The 23,790-nt window shown below is 42.5% G+C and overlaps 9 protein-coding genes across 9 annotated transcripts; 6 read left to right on the top strand and 3 right to left on the bottom strand.

Moving 5' to 3' along the window:
- Positions 1–743: 743 nt before the first annotated feature.
- Positions 744–1,295, top strand: PADG_08420 (uncharacterized protein; the record flags this gene model as incomplete). The annotated part of the gene is made up of 2 exons (XM_010765351.1): positions 744–851; positions 921–1,295. 2 exons carry the CDS (start codon positions 744–746, stop codon positions 1,293–1,295), a joined length of 483 nt encoding a protein of 160 aa, XP_010763653.1.
- A 1,190-nt stretch (positions 1,296–2,485) lies between these two features.
- Positions 2,486–3,444, top strand: PADG_08419 (uncharacterized protein; the record flags this gene model as incomplete). Its single annotated transcript, XM_010765350.1, has 3 exons — positions 2,486–2,557; positions 2,632–2,684; positions 2,871–3,444. The coding sequence occupies 3 exons, from the start codon at positions 2,486–2,488 to the stop codon at positions 3,442–3,444; spliced, it is 699 nt and encodes a 232-aa protein (XP_010763652.1).
- Positions 3,445–4,152: 708 nt separating this feature from the next.
- On the bottom strand, positions 4,153–6,562 carry PADG_08418 (uncharacterized protein; the record flags this gene model as incomplete). The annotated part of the gene is made up of 2 exons (XM_010765320.1): positions 4,153–5,844; positions 5,906–6,562. 2 exons carry the CDS (start codon positions 6,560–6,562, stop codon positions 4,153–4,155), a joined length of 2,349 nt encoding a protein of 782 aa, XP_010763622.1.
- An 824-nt stretch (positions 6,563–7,386) lies between these two features.
- On the top strand, positions 7,387–9,474 carry PADG_08417 (uncharacterized protein; the record flags this gene model as incomplete). The annotated part of the gene is made up of 1 exon (XM_010765349.1): positions 7,387–9,474. The coding sequence occupies one exon, from the start codon at positions 7,387–7,389 to the stop codon at positions 9,472–9,474; it is 2,088 nt and encodes a 695-aa protein (XP_010763651.1).
- Positions 9,475–11,593: 2,119 nt separating this feature from the next.
- On the top strand, positions 11,594–13,226 carry PADG_12439 (uncharacterized protein; the record flags this gene model as incomplete). The annotated part of the gene is made up of 4 exons (XM_010765374.1): positions 11,594–11,676; positions 11,767–12,016; positions 12,104–12,325; positions 12,387–13,226. 4 exons carry the CDS (start codon positions 11,594–11,596, stop codon positions 13,224–13,226), a joined length of 1,395 nt encoding a protein of 464 aa, XP_010763676.1.
- Positions 13,227–14,175: 949 nt separating this feature from the next.
- Positions 14,176–15,502, top strand: PADG_08416 (ribosome biogenesis protein BRX1; the record flags this gene model as incomplete). The annotated part of the gene is made up of 2 exons (XM_010765348.1): positions 14,176–14,456; positions 14,611–15,502. 2 exons carry the CDS (start codon positions 14,176–14,178, stop codon positions 15,500–15,502), a joined length of 1,173 nt encoding a protein of 390 aa, XP_010763650.1.
- Positions 15,503–16,229: 727 nt separating this feature from the next.
- On the bottom strand, positions 16,230–16,580 carry PADG_08415 (uncharacterized protein; the record flags this gene model as incomplete). Its single annotated transcript, XM_010765347.1, has 1 exon — positions 16,230–16,580. One exon carries the CDS (start codon positions 16,578–16,580, stop codon positions 16,230–16,232), a length of 351 nt encoding a protein of 116 aa, XP_010763649.1.
- Positions 16,581–16,972: 392 nt separating this feature from the next.
- Positions 16,973–17,173, top strand: PADG_12438 (uncharacterized protein; the record flags this gene model as incomplete). The annotated part of the gene is made up of 1 exon (XM_010765373.1): positions 16,973–17,173. One exon carries the CDS (start codon positions 16,973–16,975, stop codon positions 17,171–17,173), a length of 201 nt encoding a protein of 66 aa, XP_010763675.1.
- Positions 17,174–22,313: 5,140 nt separating this feature from the next.
- PADG_08414 (uncharacterized protein) lies at positions 22,314–23,292 on the bottom strand (the record flags this gene model as incomplete). The annotated part of the gene is made up of 2 exons (XM_010765346.1): positions 22,314–22,850; positions 23,005–23,292. 2 exons carry the CDS (start codon positions 23,290–23,292, stop codon positions 22,314–22,316), a joined length of 825 nt encoding a protein of 274 aa, XP_010763648.1.
- Between the last annotated feature and the right edge of the window lie 498 nt (positions 23,293–23,790).

Genomic DNA, 23,790 nt, shown 5'->3' with positions numbered 1-23,790 from the left:
ATGTACTTACCTCTGTATTCTTAAGTTCACCGTCTCCGTCATTTCTGTGAATTTTCTAGGAATATCTCCCTACGTTTTTATTGCTTCAACGCGGTGTATTAGGGGTCTATCAGATGGCTTTTCACAGCTGTGGGAACTCGCTCAAAGAAATACATGTCGTAAGGCCCTGATATGCCAAGCCATCCATCTGCATGTAATCATGACTTAGCTTCAGCGCCCATAGCAGCCTACTTCCCTCGATGCTCTCACAATTCTTTGAAACGTAGCCTGACAATTCTACCCCTGACTTCTACGCGCGTGCAGACACTATACATGTTTATTTTCACCAGCCGCTTAAATCTTATTCTGTCTTGTTACATACTGGCTCAACACACTGGCACAACACTTCCCGGTAAGCAACAGCTTACCGGTGGCAGTGAATGTCAGATGGTTGTTCGCTTGCAACAAGTATAACACATTGTACCGTTCAACTGCAGTTCTGTTGCTCTGCTCTACCTACTTTGTGATTATTTCCCCCCATTCTGAAGCTCCATGCAGATTACCATCACCTCTAGTAGACATCACTGACCTCTACACCTCTTACCTTTATTTACATCTGTTACCCTTTGACGTCTTGATTTCCTCTTCTAATCATCATTAAGTACCAGCAACCATCCACACCCATTGCAGTCACGCCTCATTTTCCCTCCTGCTTCGATTATTTCCCATATTGACCAAACGTTCTTCTATCTAATATTTTCCGAATGGCTGATATCAATGGTACTGCTGTCGAAAGCCCAGAGAACAAAGCAAGAGCTTCTGATGCTCTCTTCATGATGGAGTGTATGAAACATCTTCAAACTCCTGCTACTGTATGTAATCTTTGCAGCACATAACTTTCGTCTCTAGATTGTTTATTTCATGCTAATATCTTCTTTCAGATTGATATCGCTGCAGTGGCCAAGGCCCTTAATTACAGTCACACCGGATCTGTTGCCAATCGCATTCGCGGGATCAAGAAGCGGTTCAATCTTCAGCAGCATTTGACTTGTTCTAATGTTTCTGCGGGTGGAGAGGCTTTTACCCTACGCAAAGGTGCAAAGGTATCTAGCAGACCAATTAAAACAAAGATGGAATCTGCTGAGGAAGGTGGCGGAGATATCAAAACTGAAAAGGCCAAGGCAGGAAGAAAGCCATGCGCAAAACAACCCCGTAAACCCAAGGCTCCTGTCACTGTGGATGATATAGTAGTTGATTCCACTGCCATTATCAAGGATGAAGAAGTGAGCGCTCAGGTCACTGAAAATGTCTCATGATCTATTGCGCTTATGGATTAATGTTGCCAGGTCCGTTACATGTCATCTATTTTCATCTAACTCAGTTGCTGTATAACTGACACTTCCTAGGCCTTTTCTCACATGCCCCTCGAATACAAAAAGTTATTAGCTCAAGCGACTAATGGCGAAATTCATGGGAAATCGGATGTTGTTTGGCTAGAGATCCAGGTAGTTTTTATCAATCTTTCAGTGGTTCAAGGGAGAGGTTCTTTGCTCTAAACACCTGCGGTCTATTTCCTGTATTCTCGACAAGATCTGCCCCATCTTATCTATTGAATTTCAATTCACAGTGTCGTTGCGCGGATTCTCCTTTCTCTCAATATTGCATTCTTCCGTATTTGTTTCGATCAGGGAGGTTGGAAGGGGGGAAAGGTGGCTATGCCGGTAGGATTATGATGAGGATGCAACCTCTTTATTGTCAACTCTTCGTTCATGGTCTATGTAAATTCCAATGTTAGAAAATTCCTCAATGGTTCTAGATAAAAATAGTAGTTAATCAGACGGCGTTATCAAGATCTGCTTCAAATAATTGACGTGATGAGTATTCTGTGTTGCTAACAGTTCAATTGAAGTGGTTTTGAATGTGAATTTCATCTCTAAACTGCAAAATTACCTGTGTTATCTCTTCTGATGTTAAGGCCATTATCACATCTGAATTGTTATATTTGTTATTGCTTTCATTCAGCATCTGCTTGTCCATATATTTTCTTCATTGTTTGCAGTTTGCAGTTCATCAATCTCTAATCTCTTTCATATCTTGCATTTGACATCTTTCATATTCTCTTTGACACAAAACTTCTCTATCAGTCACATCAAACTCCTATCTTACCGCACCCCTTTCTTCATCTTCATCTTGAGTGTCCATCATTCTCACTTGCAGATCACCTCATACATAGCAAGAAATGCTCATAAATCCATCTGTTTCACAAGTCACCTTGTTTGTTTCTCAGTGTTGAGAACAGAACATAGAGGGTTATGTCTGCTTCAATTCCCTGGTATATTCTTATCTCTTGTCAGCATTGCTCCTGATCTAAGAACACTTTGGCAATCCAATTCCCCTCACTCACTATTTTTACCCATAGAATAGTTGTTCAAACTTGCACACTAAAATACCTCGATTCTTCTCCCCCAATCTTCAGAGAGTCTCACAGAGAAGCAGCATATCCAAAATGTCACGCGTAAGCAGCGACGAGCAGCTTAATTTCTTGCTGAAATGTGTCAAACACTCAAGCAATGGAAAGGTATGCTCCATGCGCTCCACATATTATGCGGCCTCATAATTTTTCATTCTGAACTCAACAATACCGAAATCCAGGTGGATTTCGCCGAAGTGGCTGCAGAGTGTAATATCGTCTCTAAGGGCGCAGCGTAAGTTATATCCAAGCACAGACAAAACAATGCCATCTTGTACATTGCCCTATACTGTGTCATACAATGCGCATCCCACCGAATGATATAGACTGATACCACCACCCCATTATCATCGAATCACATTCCACCATCACTAAGCTACGATCTCCTTGACGCAATAAAACCCTAACCATCCACATATAGAGCGAAGCGCTATGAACGCTTGATGAAAGCCAATGGTATCAATCCAAACGGTGGCCCAGCGTCTGGCACTGACGGGCCCTCTCTACATGAAGCCAGCAGCAATGGGGCAACTCCGAAAAAATCCACTCCTAAAACTCCCTCCAGGCCAACTATCGCGTCAGGAACAAAAACATCATTCACCCGCAAGCATAAGACCTCTATCAAGGCAAACAACACTGGGAAGAAAGTCAAAATCGATGACACCGATTCAGGCAATGCAGTTCCCAGCAAGGGGCCTATAAAATGCGAAAGCGTTGATGCTAATGTCTTCTGTGTGGAGGGGGCAGAAGTTGCGATGAAGTCCTCCAATGACCCAGTTTTATCTGAAGGGTCTGGGCTTGCAGAGATCAATTTCGACCACGAACAGGGATGCTTGTACAATGAGTTTTGCGGGATAAACGCCTTGCCCAAAGGGCCCGCTTCTCGTGGTTCTGGTGGGGGTGGGAGTTTTGCGCATGGAGGCAACGAGGTCGGCTTTAAAGGTCCCGAGGATAGGGAACTGGGCATCCTGGAGGCTGGAGATGCAGAGATTTGAAGCAATATGCAGTAGTACAGACATGGTGAGACATCTGGAAAGTTAAACTGTAAGGGAAGATCAAAGGAACACTTGGAATTAATACTGGAACAGAATGGGGAAAGTTGGTATATTCGATCTGGTGCTTGAACTGGTTATCCTGAAGAATAGCTTTAAATGCCGCAGGAATAAATGAATAAGGAGTTTGCATACCTAAATATTTATTTGTAGACAGTGCGGGAGTGTCGGAAACAAATCCAGAAGCCTGATATCTCCCCATGGTTTATAGTGCTATATAAAAGGGAAATAAATGAATATCCAGTAAGAAGATCTAGGCTAATATATCGAGCTTGAAAGAGCCAAGGTGCCAACGAACTCCAAGCAGTGAAAACGGAAATGTAGACTTCCAGTCATGACTTATCATCGAAAAGCAGTCAGGTGTATAAAACAAAGTCCGAAGTATATAAATGGCAAAAAGAAAGGGGTATAGATTTCATTCAAAATGCAACGGTAAAATGGATGCAGCGGCACGGAAGAGAGAGCAAAATCTCAAACATAAAGCAATAGTTTGGGGATCATGTTTAATCAAGGGTATTTGATCAAACGCTGGCATCACAAATTCAGGTGAAGATTGGTAGGTCCAGTTTCAATCATCATCCCACAAGAAAGACAAAAGAAAAAGGTAAAAATTGCAGTCTCGGGCACCATGTCAGGATCAAATCTGCTAACCTAAATATCCTCCATGACAGCCTCAAGAATTTTCTTCTTATACTTGCCCAGCGCCAGATCTTTCTTTCGGTTTTGCTTCCGTATATTTAAGTATCTTTGTTTCCATACGGCTGCGGACTCGGACTCATTTAAGATATTATCCTCCGAATCATAATCCTCTGCCACACGGCCCATCCCTGAGTAGGCACTTGACGATTCCTGATTCTGGTCCACAGCAATAGTTGCGTGCACAGTAAGCAAGTTTGCTGGGATGAAATCGTAGCTGAGACTATATCGAGCTACTGTTCTCGTCGTAAGTGGTTGCGGTGTCGACGCTCGGCCTTGGTGTTTGGTGCCCAAGCTATCGTAGCAAACCTTCACAACGAGTTGTCCTGGAGGATAGCCTCCCAAGCCAAGCTTGTATCCCACTCCAAGGCATGCAGCGCAGTAAACTGTAGTTACACTCAGGGGTAGTCCGGGTGAGCACATGGTCTTAACTTGTTTAATGGCCATGTCAGCAATACTTCTCGATTCCTCCAAGCTAAGGGGTAGTTCACGGTTCAGGAGTCTGCCTTGGTGTATGTTAAGCGAAAATGCATGAGCAACATCATCAAGAGTAAAACCAGCTCCAGACAAGTCATGCTGTTGGCCGTACGCAAGGAATGGGAGCAGGTTACTCTCTATTTCATTCGTCTGCTGACGAGCAGGCCCTCCAGCTAATGGAGAATTTCTACTCGTTCCATTTACTAGTACCGTCGGGGGTGTCGCCAATCGTACTGGATCTCCGAGATTCTGGGGGACTTGTAATTGCAACCTGGCGGGCCTTGTATTGAGTGGTTGGAAAGTAGGAGCCAATGTAGATGCATCTGAAGCTTTGCCGGATGCATTACTCGATACGGTCTTTTGCGTCAGCCCGGAGTGGCTCCGTCCTGTATGCTCAGTGTTTGTTTCGGGCGCCTCAATTTCTTTACATGCTGATTGAACTGGGAAAGTCGAAAATGGTCCGTTTTGGGTTGTTCGATTCCCTCCCGGGCGACCTCTCATCTTAGTGTTTGATAAATTACCACTCGTAGACCAGGCCGAAGAAACAGCCGGGCCACGACGTCGTTTGTTATTTGCTCGATCAGCTGATGAGGAAGTAATGGCGGATCGGGGTTCAATTGACATTATGGCCTCCGAATCACGATAGCGTGGCGTAATAGCTGACTGCGGGTAATGCAGTGCTGAAAACACCTCCCGTCCTGGCGAACGCCAGCGAGAATAAACGTCTCGAGAGATCATTCGGTGTTGGTTCAAATGGTTGCCTGTCTTACTCGGCTCTGTCCCAAGCGCAGAGTGAGATGCAAATGGGTCATGTTGCTCCAAGTCGTCTGGAAAAGCACTCCATGGAATTGCAGAGCGTTGCATAGCTGAGTGAAGAAATGTTTCCTGATTGTAACTCAAAGCGTTATCTTCTGGCCCAACGCCGGGAATATCAAAATGAGGTCGCTTAGATGTCTTTGAGTCATCAAATTCCTTTGCTTCAGCTCTCTTTCTTCCCTTTTTGGGTTTCCATTGGGGGAAAAGAGCTCTCAGAGCCAGGTCTTCGTCTCGCGGCACACCATCCCGACTTTCCGCACTCGAGTCAGTAGAAGTTAATTGGGTGTAGTAAATGTGTTGGTGTCCCAGACAGTATTCAAAAAATGCATCTACGTGCATTGCGCGCATCCAACGCTAGGGTGATATTAGAATCCGTATCTGCTGTGTTTTAGCAACAGAAGGGAGCCCAACATACCTTCAATCGCACAGCATATTGTTGAACTTTCTGAGTGCTCTGCTTCTTCTCCATTGATGGAGGTTCAACCCCCAGCTCCATCGCTAATTGAATCCAAGTTTTTAGCTCTTTACGATCGAGCTTTTGAATGAGTTGCCATAGGGTAAATATACTAAAGCTTTTGCCCTCGCTCCGTGGTGGCATGCGAAATATCCTACGTAATTCAGTCGTATCAGTTCCGCTCGGTACGTATGGGTTGCAATAAAGAATAAAGGCAGCATAAGCATCGCCCATTGTTGCATCAGTAATATCCGGGGAAGGCAGCGAGCGAGTTTCTGCCAGCTCTCTACCTTCCCCATGTCTGTCCGAAGATGTTATAGAAAAAGCAGGGGATATAGATGCCGCATATTGAGATCCCGGAGTTCGATTAATTCCCAAACGGCAATCTCTAGGAGATAGTTGAATTCTGCGCGGCGTCCCTCTTCTAACACTAGGTGGAGACATTGCGTGATCCATCCTGTTATTTTTTTGAGAGTTTCCACGGGGAGAGATGCTTTGCACACGAGGTTCATTCGTCGAAGTGTATTTAGCATATTGTTGTATAATAAGACGGTCATTTGCTAAACTATTCTGAGTAACATCACTCTGCGACCCCAAACTGGCAAAAGAAGACTCCATTTAGGCACAACTGGGTGTGGATAAATGCGTTGAATAACTTTATTTGAGATAGGAGGTGATGGTACTCAACGCGACGGCACCTGGCGGGCTATAGAAGTAAAGAGGTTTCAAGTAAACAGGCAACAAGAAGCAAGATTGTGGGAGAGCGAAACAGCATCACAAACATAAGCATCTCCTCTGCACAACACTTCAAACTACGGCAATTGATGTTTCGAAGATACTGCCCGAGAAAGGGCGCCAATTGAAAACTGGTAGCGAGGGAATTCTCATGGCATAGAGAGTCATTCGGTAAGGAGGCAAACCAGGTAATCCAAAATCGAAAAGGAGAGGCACGTAATAACCTCCAGGGCTAGCGTTGGAAGGTTTGGGGTTAAGGCTAAATTTAGACATTGATTAGTCAGATTTAAAGGTCAATGTTCACGTGGCGTAGACACTTGTCCTATTCAGGTTACGCCTATCTCCAAGCGCCAAGATCCGAGGTGGTTGAACTAGTTAACTAAAGTTAGTTAGTTATAACTAGTTAACCAGTTATGGTGTAAGCGCTAATTAAGCGATAAGCGACGACATTCAGACTTATCTCTGCCGTCCCAGCTATGATTTAACCACACAATCTCAGTTCCATCGACTTTTCATATCCTTCTGAACACTTCCCAAGTCTGTCAGCCAGTTATTAGCTACACTTCATCCTGCTGCCGTTGTATTCGATGTCTCCGCTTCTTAAAACCCACAAAATCCAACCATACTTTCCAGCTCTTTCTTTTTATCTGTTTCTCTCTTATCCTTTCACGTAATTAATGAGCTAACTTCATCAACTTCTTGTGTGCATGGCTCCCACACTCCGCCCACTACCCTTAGGCCCTCATCATCCTTCTTCTCGACCATTTCGCTCAAGCCGAAAACGGGTAAGGACCTACCGTGAAGACAGCTCTGATGACGATTTCTCTTATCTCGATGATACCCATATCTACGGTTCGGCTGGCTCAAGCGTATTAAACCCTTTCCATCGCCGCCGGCCCCTAACCCACCGGGCAGACCCGTCAGTTCATATTTCTGAGCCTCCAGCCAATGTTTCTTTGGAGCCCTCGAGAGAACCAGCTTTCTCTGCGAAGGTTACGCGAGCTTGTAGTACCCGTGTGAAAGGCTCTCCGTCTTTTAGAAAATCTCAGAGGCTCACCAAATCTCCGTCACCCAAGAAACAGAAGCGGCAAGCTGAGGCTGATGCGGCGCATTCTACCCCAGCGGGCGTGATTCTACCCTGGCAGCAACTCCCTTACCATATTCTTGTTGATATTTTCTATTATTCCTTCCTTTCTTCGAGCGCTAAGTCGTTGTCAGACGTTAATAAATCCGTTCGCTGGCTGCTAAATACAGCATGCCTGTGTCGTGAATTCTTTGAACCTGCCATTACGGGACTTTACTATTCACCACCGCTTTTTCCTGTCTCGAGACTAACAGGTTTATTACACCTCCTTGAACGGCCACAAGAGACACTATTCACAAATTATCGAAACAAGATAAAAAGACTCGATATTCCCTTGCGCCATCACCTCATCCGGCATTTAGATCTCGAGCAATTGGTTTCCCTCACTCCACAGCTGCAGCATCTAAGGCTCCATGGCGCCACCCCGATTGCTATGTACCCTCTTCCAACAGTTAAGTATCGTCCTCATCCCTTGGGAAAATTCCTTGATGCTCTTGATGAGAACAATATTCGTCTTCGAAGTTGGGCATGGAATGGAGAATCTCTTCTACTATTACCGCATTTCCAGCCGCGGAGCCTATCAGCAGTTCACAGCCGTCCAGCTTTTTCCAGCTTACGCAGTTTACAACTGGTTAACTTCCCACTGTTCCCATCAACGGGTGAGGCTAGAGCTACAAACCCCGCGGATGAAAATGAACCTAAGCCTGGCGAACTGTTAGCATCTGCCCTTGCTTTGTTACCAAATCTGCAGGAGCTTGAATTGGATAGATGCTGGAACGTTGACGATGATTTCCTATCATGCTTCAATCTTAATCTCCAGGCGCTAAAACTGATCAACTGCGGTAATGTGACGTCGGCAAATCTTGCCTCTTTTCTTATCCGTGGTGGCCAAGGCCTTCGTACCTTGGTTCTTGAACATAACCGATGCCTTAATATGTCCTTCACAGTCGACCTAGCCACGTCGTGCCCAAATCTACAAGAATTTACTCTGGATTTGAATTTTACTTCGCCAAACTCCTTTACCCATGACGTCGATCCCTACTTTGATGAGCTCTTTCACGACTCCGAAGTCCCCTCCTGGCCTTCATCATTGCAGATCCTGAAACTAGAGCGCTTGCGAAAATGGGAGTTATCCACTGCCGTGCTATTTTTCAACAAACTGATACATTCAGCGCCAAATTTGCCGAATTTGAGAGTCCTTATCTTGTCAGCAATCCTTGAGGTCGGTTGGCGTGATCGGGCGAATTTTCGCAAGGAATGGGTGAGCAAACTGGAGAGAACATACAGGAGACATTCACCACCACCGAATCCAAACTTCAAATCAATGCCAAACGGAATAAACGTGGATAATCACGTTAGTGGCTGCGCTGCAGGATCTTCCGCAAGTACAAACAAAGGAGCACATGGCCATCCAGTGCAGCGTCATAGCATGCGCCTTGCCCATCAAAGGTCATCAATAGAGATCAGTGACGACGATCGGCCAACAGAGGTTAGATATAGCAACCACGCAAATGGCTATGCCGTCGAGTCTGGTCCAGGGGATAAGCCAGAGTTTATTCAGGGCATGTGTGACATTGTGGAGATTCGAGTAGACAATTTACGGCCTGCTGACTATATTCTGACAAACGACAACTTTGAGGACGAAGAGGCCAGTGGTGATGAAGACTGGAGTGGTCTTGACCCCGAGGACGTGGATGGGTATGCATGGTAACACGGACTCAACTATTCGATACGTCCTCTTGCGATGGTCTAAGGGGATCGGCTTTTTTCACAATCTTTTGTATCATATGTTGTTTTTCATGATTTTTCTTTGTATCAATATGGGAAATACGACAAAATGATTCAGGGCAATAGACAGGATGGATAAAGGGATTGCTTTCTCTGTCAGGCGCTATATGGGTGGGATCCTAAAGCTCTTTTATGTTTAATACCGCACTGGCGTCTTTGTTCCATGGATGGGATAAGGACCCTGAGGCATCGTTACGATATTTTTCGTGTATAACCACATATCCAAAGAACAATGGAGATGATTTGTTCAGGACAACTCGCCCTTTTAAGAGTTTTCCAAATCCTATAGAATACCCTAAACACCCAACATCTGTCTTTGCAACACCCGTCTAAACAGGGCAGGGTTTTCTTGCCAGTGAATGATAGATTACTCAGTTTCTTGAGAGGCAAAATCAATTCAAGACAATAACTGCTGCTGCTACTTCTTCTTCTTCTTCTTCTTCTTCTTCTTCTACTACTACTACTACTACTACTACTACTACTACTACTACTACTACTACTACTACTACTACTACTACTACTACTACTACTACTACTACTACTACTACTACTACTACTACTACTACTACTACTACTACTACTACTACTACTACTACTACTACTATGTATACATGTTTGGGGTCTGGGGGTAATATATGTACAAATATGCAACTGGAATGTATAATTTACCCACCGGGCCCACACAGAGAAACTAAGTTTCGGGAGGTTAACTTAAAAAGGCTGTATACATCAAATGTATACATAGAACATCAAGTAGTTACAACTAACATTTAAATGCCAAATAGAATTAGTCAATCCAGCTCTAGAGAGTTAACTACTAGAGACAGGGACAGCAATGAGGGTAGTATTTAGATGGATAAAATCAATTCATTCATTCATTTATTCTAGAATCAATAGCCATATGTACCTCCTGTCTTGCAAAGAGCCAGTCAGATAAATATGGCTGCTGCACTTCGAAGTAGGTTCAGCCAACCTCTCTTATCTCTCACCCACCCCCCAGATAGTCGAACTAGCCAATAGTTAACTTAACTAGTCAGTTAGTTACTGGCTAGCTGGCTGCCTGACCCCAAGTTCTCTCAAACCACCTAAAATTGGGCAGAAACGGACTGTCTCCCAACATTTATCATCATCCCCCCACTGCTGCTGCTCAGAGACATTCTCGACTGCATCACAGTCGGCCCGCTATTGGATGTGACGGCGCTGGTTATATCTGACCATCCTGTTCAACAGGATAGATTCCATTCTCTCATTTCGATCCTCTCCTCCGCTTATCTCTGCCCTTCCTGCTATCCTACCCTCTATCCCGAGACTGTCTCCCAGTTCCTAAATAGGTTGGCCATCTAGCGATTATTTGCAACTAATTGTGCTGTATCTCTTGTCGTCTTTGGTATTTTATCCCACCAGTTTGCCGTGTGCAAAGTTGGAAAGTGTTTGTTAAACAGGTGAGGGTTAGAGCCTAAATAGATCCTGACATTTAACCAAATACTCACCGTATGTAATCCGCCTTCTTGCTTCCAAACGGGTTGGCTATGTTAGCTCCCTGAAGCAATCTTGTCTTGGTTTCTCCATGCCCAGCAGCGAAACTGACTGCCTAGGTAATTAGGTATAGTGCAAACTTGCATAGCTGCCTGCCCGTTACAATTCCAAATCGTACGTTTATCCTATCTCAAGATATTTATTGTATTACCTTCCCAACCCCTCGATATTCTTTCCTTCCTCATTCCTGGCAACTCTTATGTCCGTCCCAATATGCTGTACTCTGGTGTGCTGTCGGAGAAAAATTTCATGCAGGTATTTTACTGTCGTGGCATGACCCTACTCCATTCTCCATTCTTGATAGCCAGCTGCTGATGATCTGGTTTGATTTTGCTGCCCGGGCCCTCCACTGTTGGATTGCAAAGACCAAGTCCTACAAGAGACTTATTTCATCGACCAGTAGCTTTTTAACGCTACGATTAATTATCGAATTTTTATTGACTTGAAGTCCCAGAACATATAGCGAGAACAGCTTTATAGACCCACAGACCTACCTCTGTTCAGATATGAGCGGACAGTCATCACTCATTCTGACCCCCGCAGATAGCGGCGGGCCATCCTCCCCACCACCCACTCTGCCAGAGGGCTGGTGTGTACAATCTTCTTGCATTATCATCCATGGTCATTTTGTTGGGAGCTCTATGCTAACGGTATCGAATCCATCCTTGCGCAAGTAAAGGCTTGCACAGTGGGACGGTTTCTCCAGAAAATGGTACTATGTACAGCGCCCAACAGGTTCAACACAGTGGGAAATCCCCACAGAGCCTTTTATCCCGACCCCTTCTTCAACTCCCCAGTCTGTAGCGAGCCCGGGACCTTTCCACCCACCTCGAATGGGCAGTTTGCCAGTACAAGATACTTCCGAGGCAACAAGGGAACTGATGAACCTTCGTGGAGGAAATCTGAGGCATTCAGGCGAAAGTTATCCTGTATGTTTTTGAAAATTTACCTTTCCTTTCCTTTTGATGAGGAAAATGGAGTTTGGGATATCTTATTGACATACGCATACTTTAAAGGATTCGCCATATGACAGTTCACAGACAACACCCCAATCGGGGCAAGAATACCGGCAAACCCCACGTATGGAGACACAGAGCACTCCGATCGGGGTCACGGCAAATCCGCAATCCCATTCGCCCAGTCAAGGCATCCTGAGCCAAGTTGCTTCGGATCTTGCACACCGCATGGGTGGCCAACCCAGATGTGAAAGCCAGTCGGGTCAATCGGGTCAACAAACGGTAAATATTAAACTTTCTCATTTATAAAATCAGCGGATAACTTGTACTAATGTTGCCGTAGCCCGAGCAGAGTCAGCTGGGTTATCCCACTGCTGGTGGTCAACTGAATTCCCCATACACCACTGGATCAAGCCAGTACCATCAGAGCAATCAAATAGATCAAGGGATGCAAGATGTAATCCCTCATTCTATTTCATCCTACCGCACACAGCAGGATTCTTCATCTGCCTATCGTTCGGACAGGGGTATTCAGTCGCAGCAGCAATACAGTCTAGACCAAGCAGCCGGACTTCGACCAAACGTAGATAACCAGTATCAATATAATCAGACTCATGACCACAGCAGTGTACAACACTCAAACAACCAGTTATTAACAAAGCCCATGCAATCTGTCCAGTACTCACAGAGGTCGATGCAGAACCACCCACCTGAAGATAACCCCATCACAATCATCCACCCCGATCCAAATGCACCACCTCTCTTCCCCATTCCCCACCGAGGCGGCCCACGTCAATCTCACAGCTCACGACGGGGCCGAGCGACACCCCCAAGAAACTACCCCTCAAACGCAGCGTCCCACTATACCACACACGCTTCTATGGGCCCGTATCCCTCCCACTACCCAGGGCCAGGAGCAGGTTCTGCCCCGAACTCCCATTCGCCATCAGCAGGTATTTCACGCCACCAGCCCCCGTACCCGCTGCAAGACATGTATCATCGGGACATGGGCCCACCGCCGCAAAATCACAACACGTATGGGAGCCAGCCGGATTACGGTTATGACACTCGAATGAGCATGACTAGTTCAGGGTATCATGGTGATCATTACATGCACCGGCAAGGTAGTGTTGGTGGCGGAACGCGGTATCCCCCACACTACGGCGGTGGGTATGACAGGTGAGGTTGGTCGGGTTTGGAAAGAGGTATTCGGGAGCTATATATTATATAACGTCATGCAGCGCAACGCGATGCAAACGCAACATTTTGTTTTATCTTCCTTCGTTTTACTTTCTTTATTCCTTGGTTTTCACTTGTTGGTCACGAAATACAAACCCTATTTTTGTTTCCACATATGCAATAACCTCCATCTATATGGCCTTTAATGACTGGATGACTTTTTTATTTTTATTTTTTTGCTTTTGTTTGGTAATTCTGCTGTTGTTTTCTTTAGTTTCGTCCTTTTTCATCTATCAAGAATGGTTTGTCAGAGACGATGGTTTGGTGATGACAGCGCCTTTCCTCTCGGATAAAATGGTATGAATACTCTCAAACCGTTTTTACTACTTCCAGAAACATAACAACGTGAATCTAAAGCCATCATCTTATTATCTTACTGTACGGCTGAATTCTAATCTTTGCAGCGTATATTTCTTCTGCTATAAGATTTGTGCGGATGACAATACCGTTCACACAGTACCCGTACAAACCTGCCACAGTAAGGTGCATCTAGAGCGGAATATCATGTGGACTAATAACTATAGCTTACGAGGTATCGAAGTCATATTGTTATCTTAACCCAAGTTTCAGGCTTCAGCCCACTATTAATAGTTCAACCGTTAACTGAAGACTTCAGGCATCTTTGCCTTAAGTTTCAGATATTTTCAGGCCTGAACATGTCTATCATTCCGGGCATGATCTTCCAAACAACTTTTGGTGGCCACTTGCCTGTGCGAATAGCGTCTGCAGGTGAAAGCAGATCCAAAAGGCGGTGAGTGCCAGAACCGCCTTTGAAAACATTCTGCCGGAAAAAATATCAGATTTAAAAACTTTCGAATCCCACTTATTACTTTTTATATCTACCTCAATCCCTTTCTTTCATTTAATCTATAGGCCCCATCATTTACCTAGCAATGGCATCCGTACATAAATCCCTCTCAAAAAGGAGTAGGAAAAAAAATCAGTCAGCTGTCAGAGGGAATGCGGAGGATTCAGATGTCTCCATGAACGATCTGCTGGATGACCCGGACGAGACAAGTGATAGCGATGATTACGAGCAAGAAGAGGAGGGGCAAGATGAGCAAGAAAATACCGCGGATGGTGAGATAGCAAATAGTATTTCGCAAACGCAATCGTTAGGATACATGCGGAAGACTCGTGTGCTGATGTTGACATCGAGGGGGGTTACACATCGGTATGTGCAAATTTATCTCGATATATATGTCTAATAATATTCGAAATTTCCTTGTCTCTGTCATGCGACTGGAGATATGCCCAAATTACGACATCAAACGCGTGGCACAAATAATACACAATACCTATATATCTAATCTAGATATATGCCACAGACACCGGCATCTCCTCTCCGACCTCACCTCCCTCCTCCCTCATACACACAAGGAAAACAAACTCGACACCAAAAAGAAAACCGCTGGCTATAACTTCCTCCTTAATTCCCTTGCTGATCTACACTCGTGCAACATGATCTTCTTCCTGGAAGCCAAAAAGCGCGGACATGATTTATACCTCTGGCTCTCACGGCCGCCCAACGGCCCCACAATAAAATTCTCCGTAAGCAGCTTACACACGATGGGCGAAATGGGTGTAGGCTTTGCGGGTAACTGTCTCAAGGGTGGGCGCGGGGTGGTTGTGTTCGACAAATCATTCGACGAGCCAACGGTGATGCGGAGTGGGAATGAGTACAGAGGGCTTGTGAGAGAGATGTTGAGGGGTGTATTTAGCGTGCCGAAGCGCGGAGTACGGGGAATGAAACCCTTTGTCGACCGGATTATTGGCGTGTTTGGGGTCGACGGGAAGATATGGATCCGGGTATTTGAGATTCGAGAGTCGGAGGGAACAGTAGGCGCAAAAGCGAAGGATGACGGCGAGGCCACTGATGCTAATGAAGACGAAAAGAAGCTTAAAGCGAAACCCAAGCGAGCTGACAAGGGCGGTCCGCTGGATATTATTAGCCTCGTGGAGATAGGCCCGCGCTTCGTGCTGACGCCCATCGTGATATTGGAAGGAAGCTTTGGCGGGCCTGTCATATATGAGAACAAGGAGTTCGTTAGTCCTAATCAGGTCCGGAGAGAGATACGGTTACGGAAGGCGTCGCGTTTTGTGGCAAGGCATGTAGGGCAGAGCGACCGGATGGTCAAGAGGAGTGGATTAGGGTTGACAACGGAGGGAAAGGGGAATAGGAGATCGGATCCGTTGGAGACGAAGGCTGTGTTTGGATGATTGGGTACGCGGTAGAGGGGAGCATATGTTTTGGTTCTTTATTCTCTCTCTCTCTCTCTCAAATTTTTTTTTTGTTGTTGTTGTAATGTTCTTTAGAGACCTGGTACTAGGAAATGGGAATGGGAAATGGAAATGTATTTTCTTGTGGATGTTTTATTTATTTAAGCCTACAAGTTTTAATGACTTGTGAGCATCAACAATAAATTTAATGATCTATGATGAATTCCTGACAGCAGAATATAGAGACTGTTGTGCTGTATGTCTATGCATCTACAATTACAATATCTCTCATTTTGCATTGAAGTTTGGTCAGTTATTATATTATGTGCAATTGGGTGTCTCCCAAGGAGGTGGAATTTATTCCTGAACGTGGAGGCTGTTGTCGCTCCAACAATACCACCAAATAAAAAAAATCACAATGTAGCAGCTTTACATTCTGTAAAGGTCTATCATCCATTTAAAAGTTGATAAATTGTCAAATGGTTGTTCAGCTGACGGGTTTATCAGCTGCTAACGCCACACTGTATTTGAAAAGGAAGACACTGACCCTCTCCGTTATTATTGCCCAAGGTCTACCAACCTTAGTCGCAAGGGATAAGGCAAAATCACGCAACAACTATTTTCTAATTCTGCTCTACTTCCATCTGTATTCCGATGCCTAGTCGCTCCCCGTCTTCAGATCCCAAAACCTGCCTTTCCACCAAAGTCCACCCACCTTAATCACCGCTCACACGCAGATCCCGCCGCAATCCGCCCCACCCTTCTTAGGATCACAGTCATCAGTCGGGTTATCGTAACATATCTTCCCCTGCGGGCACGGAATACCCGCAATGCCGCCGCAGAACTCTGACCTGACACAAATTCCCGGTCTATCGCACGCCATGCCGCAACCAGGTACGCGCGGGTCATCAATGCAAATGTAGCCGAGAGGGCAAGGTTTGGGTCTCACGACATGACCGCCGCAGGATTGGTACCGACGACCAACATTCGTTGCTGGCGCAGGGTTTGCGGATACGGTTGCGGATGCGGTGAGGAGGGCGAGGACGGCGAGGGAAGCCGTTTTAAGGAAAGGGGCCATGTTTGTGATACCGTTGATCGGTCGCAAATAGAATTTATGGAATTGCTGGAGATAACTTGATATTGATGCCAAATTTAAAGAAGAGCAATAGAGGCTGAATTTTAAACGATGTGTATATCTTGTCTGTTTCAAGGGTGAGCCAGGCAAAGCAAAGCAACGAAATGATTAAAGGGACGCCAGAGGTATTTATAGTTGTATCTAAGGGGTCAAGATACGACATATGCTTGACCAGAACATTGGATCGGGGTTCGATCCGACCATCCATCCAGTGATAGACTGAATGTAAATACGGGCTGCTTCATGGTCTTGTGGGAGTTAAAACAAACTTAGCCATCTGGCAAACAGGATTGGGCTCGCCATTCCTAAAAAGACCAACAGGCTGTCGATATACGATGCGGCTGGTTGAGGATGTCCCAATTGGGCCAGTGCTGAGTCGCTCACAGAGGCAGTCCATGACAGTCAAATCAAATCAAATCACTTCGGGAACCAGCAGTGAGCTCCACGCGGCGGTGGCTGGACTCTGGGGACAGCAGATTGAAACACGTAAACCTGATTCAGATATACCATTCAAACTGCCTCGTCTGGGGAAGTGAAGAATCGGTTGAAGGCTTGAAGCTGATCTGTGAATATAAAAATAGAATACGAGCGGAGTGCAGGAGTCATTTCAAGATTCGTCCAATCAGATAGTTATAAGTTGACGACGTGAAAGAATTGATTCTCGCGGTGTTCACCAGTTTGTTTCAGCCAAATTTTCAACCGGAATAGGGCCATTGCAGTCTCATAAGGCTAATAGCATAACAACATACGGAATGAAGCAGTGATGAGGTTGAGGTTGATTAGAGATGAGGGCTTGGTGAAGGTATGTAAAAGCATGAAGCTTCCAATATTTTTAAAATGATGTCTATCTATCATTCAGTTTCTGAAATCTCGTATTTTTATACCTTGGCCAGCTTACCTTAGGAATCCGGGGGGACGTTTATTTGGCATACTTGCATCTCAGGAGTCAGCCGCATTAGGAGTTATGCACATAGACGGCACAGTGGGCCGATCAGGAATTTCCATGAATAGTAATACCTGAGGGATACTCACAGTGGTGATTGCACTTGTTACCAGTACATGATTGATTGAGTGATTCCTGAAGTTGAGGACTGCCTCTCATAAGGGTGGGTGTGCATCTAGGCAATTCGTACTGCTGCTTCCAACCCCGAACTACTTAGGGTAGCTATTAGTGAGTGTGAAACACGGGAACGATAAAAACAGTGGAATGATAAAAATAATGTAGAATCACACCCACCATCTTCATGAGTAAATGATTAACCATCATGACGTTGCAAAAAAGAATGATGATATTGCAAAATAAATTGAGGATGTCATTGCCACATATAACAGCCTCTTATCATGAAAATATAATGTCTTATATATAGCTTTTTATACAGATTAACTAATGAGATAAACTAAAATCTGCAACTATTTCTGTCCATGTGAGTTTGAATAAGAGTTAGAAGAATATAATTGAATTATAAATTAGTTAACTGCTGAGGAAAAAATATTTTATTATGTAACTAATTAATTTAACTAATGTAATTTCACACTGAGTGAGACACCTCAGCAAGTGAGACACCATTTTAAAATATTATTTAATTTAACTACTCTTCCACTTCAATGCATAATTATGCCACCAATTTGCAATAAAAATTCTTCAAAATCTATTGAGAGGGAGGAGAGGCTTGAACTCACAATAAAATCTATTCAAAATGATGAAAAACTTTCAATTTATGAAGCTGTTCACCTATTTGATGTTTCATCTTCTACTCTTAATAATTGACTAAGTGACAAACCTGCACAGGTGAATTTACACTCAAATTCATACAAATTGACTCAGACTGAAGAGAATAGGCTAGTTGAATGAGTGCTGAATCATGTTAAATGAGAATTTCCCCCTCAGCTGGCATTTGTTGAGAATATAACTAATTATCTTCTTATCTTACAGAATTTCATCATCTCTATCACCTCTCCCTCTCAGGTCAGCAAGAACTGGATTTCAAAACTGATTAAACACTGTATAAAGCTTTAAAGCTGCTATTTCAGATGCTATAATCATGAATAAGTCAAATGTGAAGATATTAAAGTTATACAAAATTGATTTAAGATCTTGAAGACTACAATTGCTGAGTATGAAATTCTGTCAGAGAATATATACAACTCTGATAAGACTGACTTTGTCATGAGACTCTGTATCACTACTAAGATCATCACTAGTACTAAATATTATGATTAAGCAAAGCTTTTACAATCTGAAAATCATGAATAAGTGACTGTGATTGAGATAGTCAATACATCAGAATAAGTCTTATTCTCATACATTATTCTCAAAAAGCAGATTCTACAGAAAGACTAATTTGACAGACTCTCAGACAGCTGAAGACTTAATATTAATTTTAATGATTGAACTATAAATGAGATAAAAGTCAAATGACTTACTAGACTATTTATTTCTGCTGTAAATTCATGCAGAGTTGACACTCATAATCTTTTTATTCTGAATAAGCACAGCAATTATTTTATTTCAGAATTTAATTATATTTGCAAAAATAATGTTATTATATGTCTTTGCATGCTATTTCATTCATCACATCTCTTACAGTTACTAGATATGAGTGTTTTTGCAGTCTTAAAGTGAGCATATAAAGGTTTAGTTCAAAAGTGAATATGACTAGAATTTAATGCTATTCAGAAGATAGATTTTTTAGAAATTTATTTTGCAGTGCACACTGAAGTCTTCAAACTGCAGACTATTCAAAATGTCTTCTAAGTTACTAAAATAATACTCTTTCAACTTGACTATATTTTTCAGCAGCTGAATATTCAACTCTGAACTTCTACTTTTTTGCACAGTAGCTCTAACAATTTAATCATGTTCTGAGTACTTTAAACATTTAAAAATTCTCAGCAATTATATCAATAGATAAATAAGATCAAATACTTAATGAAAGATCAGTCTCAAGACTTTGTGAAAAACTTTGATCAAATTATCAAGATTTGTGTCAAAGAAGTAATATCAGAATATATTCAACATGAATGAGATAAAGAAGTAAAAGTGGATTAAATTTAGACATCAAATTCAATATGTAGAGGGTCTCACTAAGCAGAAAACTTAAAATTTTATTATTTCATCTGCTGCATCTGTTGAACAGTCTATCATTCAATCTTCTGAGTTTGAAGTCTCTGAGTTTAGATTATGCTCAGAAGTATCACAGTGATGCATCAACTGCAATTTATCTAATTATAAAAGAACAAAATACTCTCAATCTAGTGTAATTTAATTTAATTTAATTAGAGATAAATGAGTGTAGATATTTTAGATTAAAATCTAGTTAGTTGAGATATTATGATTTTGATGTCTTGCTCACTGAGGTGTCTCACTCAGTGTGGAATTGCATTAACTATAGTAACTAATTATAACTAACTAGTTAGTTAATTATTAGTTTATTATAATTTTCTATAATTTTTTTTAATAGTCAATATGCATATAATCTAGTATTTTTTTTCTTTCTTAAAGATTATATATTAAAGTTCAATATATAAATACAATTTTTAAGTATAAATTATTAATTTCTGATTCATCAGATATTACACAGCTATTAATATAGAAAAAAGATCTCTGATTAGATGAGTAATTTAAGTAGAGATAATACAATGATAAAAGATTCTATATAGAAAGTTATATTGATAATTTCACATATCAATTTTGCATTTTTGTTGTTGATTAACTAACTGCTTGATTAACTAACTAGTTTAACTAATTAATGTAATTTCATACTGAGTGAGATATTTCAGAGAATGAGATATTAAAATCACTATATCTCAATTAACTAGATTTTAATCTGAAATATTTACACTCACTTATCTCTAATTAAATTAAATTAATTTACACTAGATTGAGAGTATTTTGTTCTTTTATGATTAGATAAATTGCAGTTGATACATCACTGTGATGCTTCTAAGCATAATCTAGACTCAGAGACTGCAGTATAAGGGGTTGAACCCCTAGATTCGCTCTGGCTGGCTGACTCAGCCTAGCCATCGTTTGCACGTGCGCACGTGATCATGCTACGCGAGCTCGCTTAAGCTCGAGTTCTCATCTCATTCTTTTCTTCCCTTTCTCAAGCAATTCGTCCTTGTTATATAGGAGGACTAGCCTCTAGTTCTTAGAGCTTAACCCTTTACAATATGCTCACTTTAAGACTGCAAATACACTCACATCTAGTGACTGTAAGAGATGTGATAAATGAGATGACATGCAAAGATATAAAATAGCATTATTCTTGCAGATATGATTGAATTCTGAGATAAGATGACTGTCATACTCATTTAGAATAAGAAGACTATGAGTATCAACTCTGTGTGAACTTAAAGCAAAAATAAACAGTCTAGTAAGTTATTTGACTTTTATCTCATCTATAGTTCAATTATTAGAGCTAACATCAAGTCTTCAGCTGTCTGAAAGTCTGTCAAACCAGCTTTTCTGTAAAATCTGCTCTTTGAGAATGATATATGAGAATAGAACTCATTTTGACACATTGACTATCTTAATCACAGTCACTCATTTATGATTCTCAGACTGTATGAGCTTTGTCCAGTCATAGTGCTCAGTACTAGTGATGATCTTAGTAGTGGCATAGAGTCTCATGACAAAGTCAGTCTCATCAAAGTTGTATATATTCTCTGATAGAATTTCATACTCAGCAATTGTAGTCTTCAAGATCTTAAATCAATTCTGTATAACTTTAATATTTTCACATTTGACTTATTTATGATTATAGCATCTGAAATAACAGCTTTGAAGCTTCATACAATGTTTAATCAGTCTTGAAATCCAGTTCTTGCTGACTGAGAGAGAGAGGTGATAGAGATGATGAAACTCTGTAAGATAAGAAGATAATTAGTTATATTCTCAACAAATGCCAGCTGAGAGGGAAATTCTTATTTAATATAGCTCAGCACTCATTCAACTAGCCTATTCTCTTCAGTCTAAGTTAATTTGTATGAATTTGAGTGTAAATTCACCTGTGCAGGTCTGCCACTTAGTCAATGATCAAGAGTAGAAGATGAAACATCAAATAGATGAGCAGCTTCATGAATTGAGAGTTTTTTATCATTTTGAATAGATTTTATTGTGAGTTCAAGCCTCTCCTCCCTTTCAATAGATTTTGAAGAATTTTTATTGCAAATTGGTGGCATAATTATGCATTGAAGTGGAAGGGTAGTTAAATTAGATGATATTTTGAAAATGGTGTCTCACTTGCTGGGGTGTCTCACTCAGTGTGGAATTACGTTAGTTAGTTAACAGTACATGAACAATCCCAGTTGCCAACCGCCTGTTTCGGCTGTCTTACTTGGCGTAGTTTATATTATCGACTCTCGAGTGTTGAAAAGGCTCTATGAGAGAGAGCAGGAAAATGATGGGGCAAATAACCTGCCCATCAATGGCTGTCAAAGTCAGCAACCAAGCTGAAAGCCAGTCTTTATTTGCCTTATTTCCCCGTACCACCGTCGGATAAGGAATTCAACAGTTAGACCTAGAATGGAGTGATCTCATTTGATTGTAGGTCTGTCTATGGGAAGAAAAATAACATGAAATCAAAGGAGCACGGTAAACAAAGACTAGATCCAGGGCAATGAATAGGAATAGCATTATTACTGTATCCAGTCCCCAATTTCCAATGTTGCCTATTAAATGTGCTTCTTTCTGTGACCCTTGTCTTCTTCGTTGCCGTCTGTCAGGCCTCCTTCCCTCTTCGTCTTGGCCAAACTAACCGCACCCTCAACACCAGCCCACACAAGCCAGGATATAGCGCAGCCCGCCACTGCAAGGATAAGAATATACGCAGCCGTAGGCAGAAGAGATTTGGGAAAGACATTCAACACGTATGGATCAAGAATAACATCAACATGCACAAGGGGTACATCCTCCATCAGTCCTTTGTCAAGGGTGAAGTATTCCGCAGCGGCATGTACTTGCAGGAATAAAGAAGAGGTGGAAGACCTGGTGCCAGACCGTCTAGCTGAACGGCCAAGTTTCGGCGGGAGTGTAAAGAACTGAGATTTGGACTTGTCATATTCGTGCCGGTCACTATCATGTCTCTGGCAGATGTGTTGGAGGAGGGTTGGAATATGAGATGTGGCGAAGGTGGTTAAGCTGGAGATTAGGGAAGGGGAGTCAAGGATTTCCGATAGAGCGTGGGTTGTCAGTGTGAAGGAGGTTGGTTGCTTTGTTTTAATTTTTTTTCAGCATTACTTTAGTCTTCCAACATTTTCAGAGTCAAGTTAAGAGTGTAAATTCGAGGTGGCTGTTAAAGATGCGCCGTGAGAGAACTCGGGCTGTGGAGATCATAGCTGGGTTCCGTGGGAAGAAAAAGCTTACAGTTGCGAGGTAACAAATGCGAACCTCGTATCGCTGGCCCGGTTTTAAAGAATCAAGATAAAACCAGCTTTCAAACCCGAGAGGAGCCTCCTTGGACGGGAACGCAGCTGAGAGATATGTTCTGACTGAAGGCCTGTGCGGGGACAACCTCTCTATCTCCAAGTCATCAAACAACGATTGATGTAACAGTAGAGGGCTGGGCTTGAGTGCTGTAAAAATAACCTTCTCCACGTTTGCAAGCACAACGCTAGGTAGAAGGAGAAGGGATAAAGAGAGCAATGATTTCATGTCTCTAATTGGCGATACAGCTGTGATCAGCTGGTGAAGATATCAATCCTTGAGAGTTGGATGTATGTTGTTTATGGGTGGACCAGAGATTCATTATTATATACCCGGATATTGTGCGTATTTCGGGACTCTGTAAGAGACAAATTAGTATTCGATGTTCCTTATATTGATCATTCTAACAATAAAGTGTCAAATTGTATGTCTAGGAGCTAAATGTCGTTAAATTCATTTGGCATGAATATACAAAGCCAACTTTACTTTGAATGTGACAACTCGAAAAGCACGCATACAGCTGAATGCAAATACGGCAATATCCAAGTGTGGAAGGACACCTTACCTTCCTTCAAACATATGGACCTCTTGAACCTATGGATAAAATAAGAGATATTTTGTTCCAAGTTTTACCCACGTGTGCATTGGATGAAAGAAATATCAGGAGAGACGCAGAAATGAAGACATACAGAGGGGATAAGACCATTTCATTCTCACAAAAAAATA

This window comes from Paracoccidioides brasiliensis (genome assembly GCF_000150735.1).
Source record: "Paracoccidioides brasiliensis Pb18 unplaced genomic scaffold supercont2.16, whole genome shotgun sequence".
NCBI lineage: Eukaryota > Fungi > Ascomycota > Eurotiomycetes > Onygenales > Ajellomycetaceae > Paracoccidioides > Paracoccidioides brasiliensis.
This window is presented reverse-complemented; position numbering and strand designations above follow the sequence as displayed.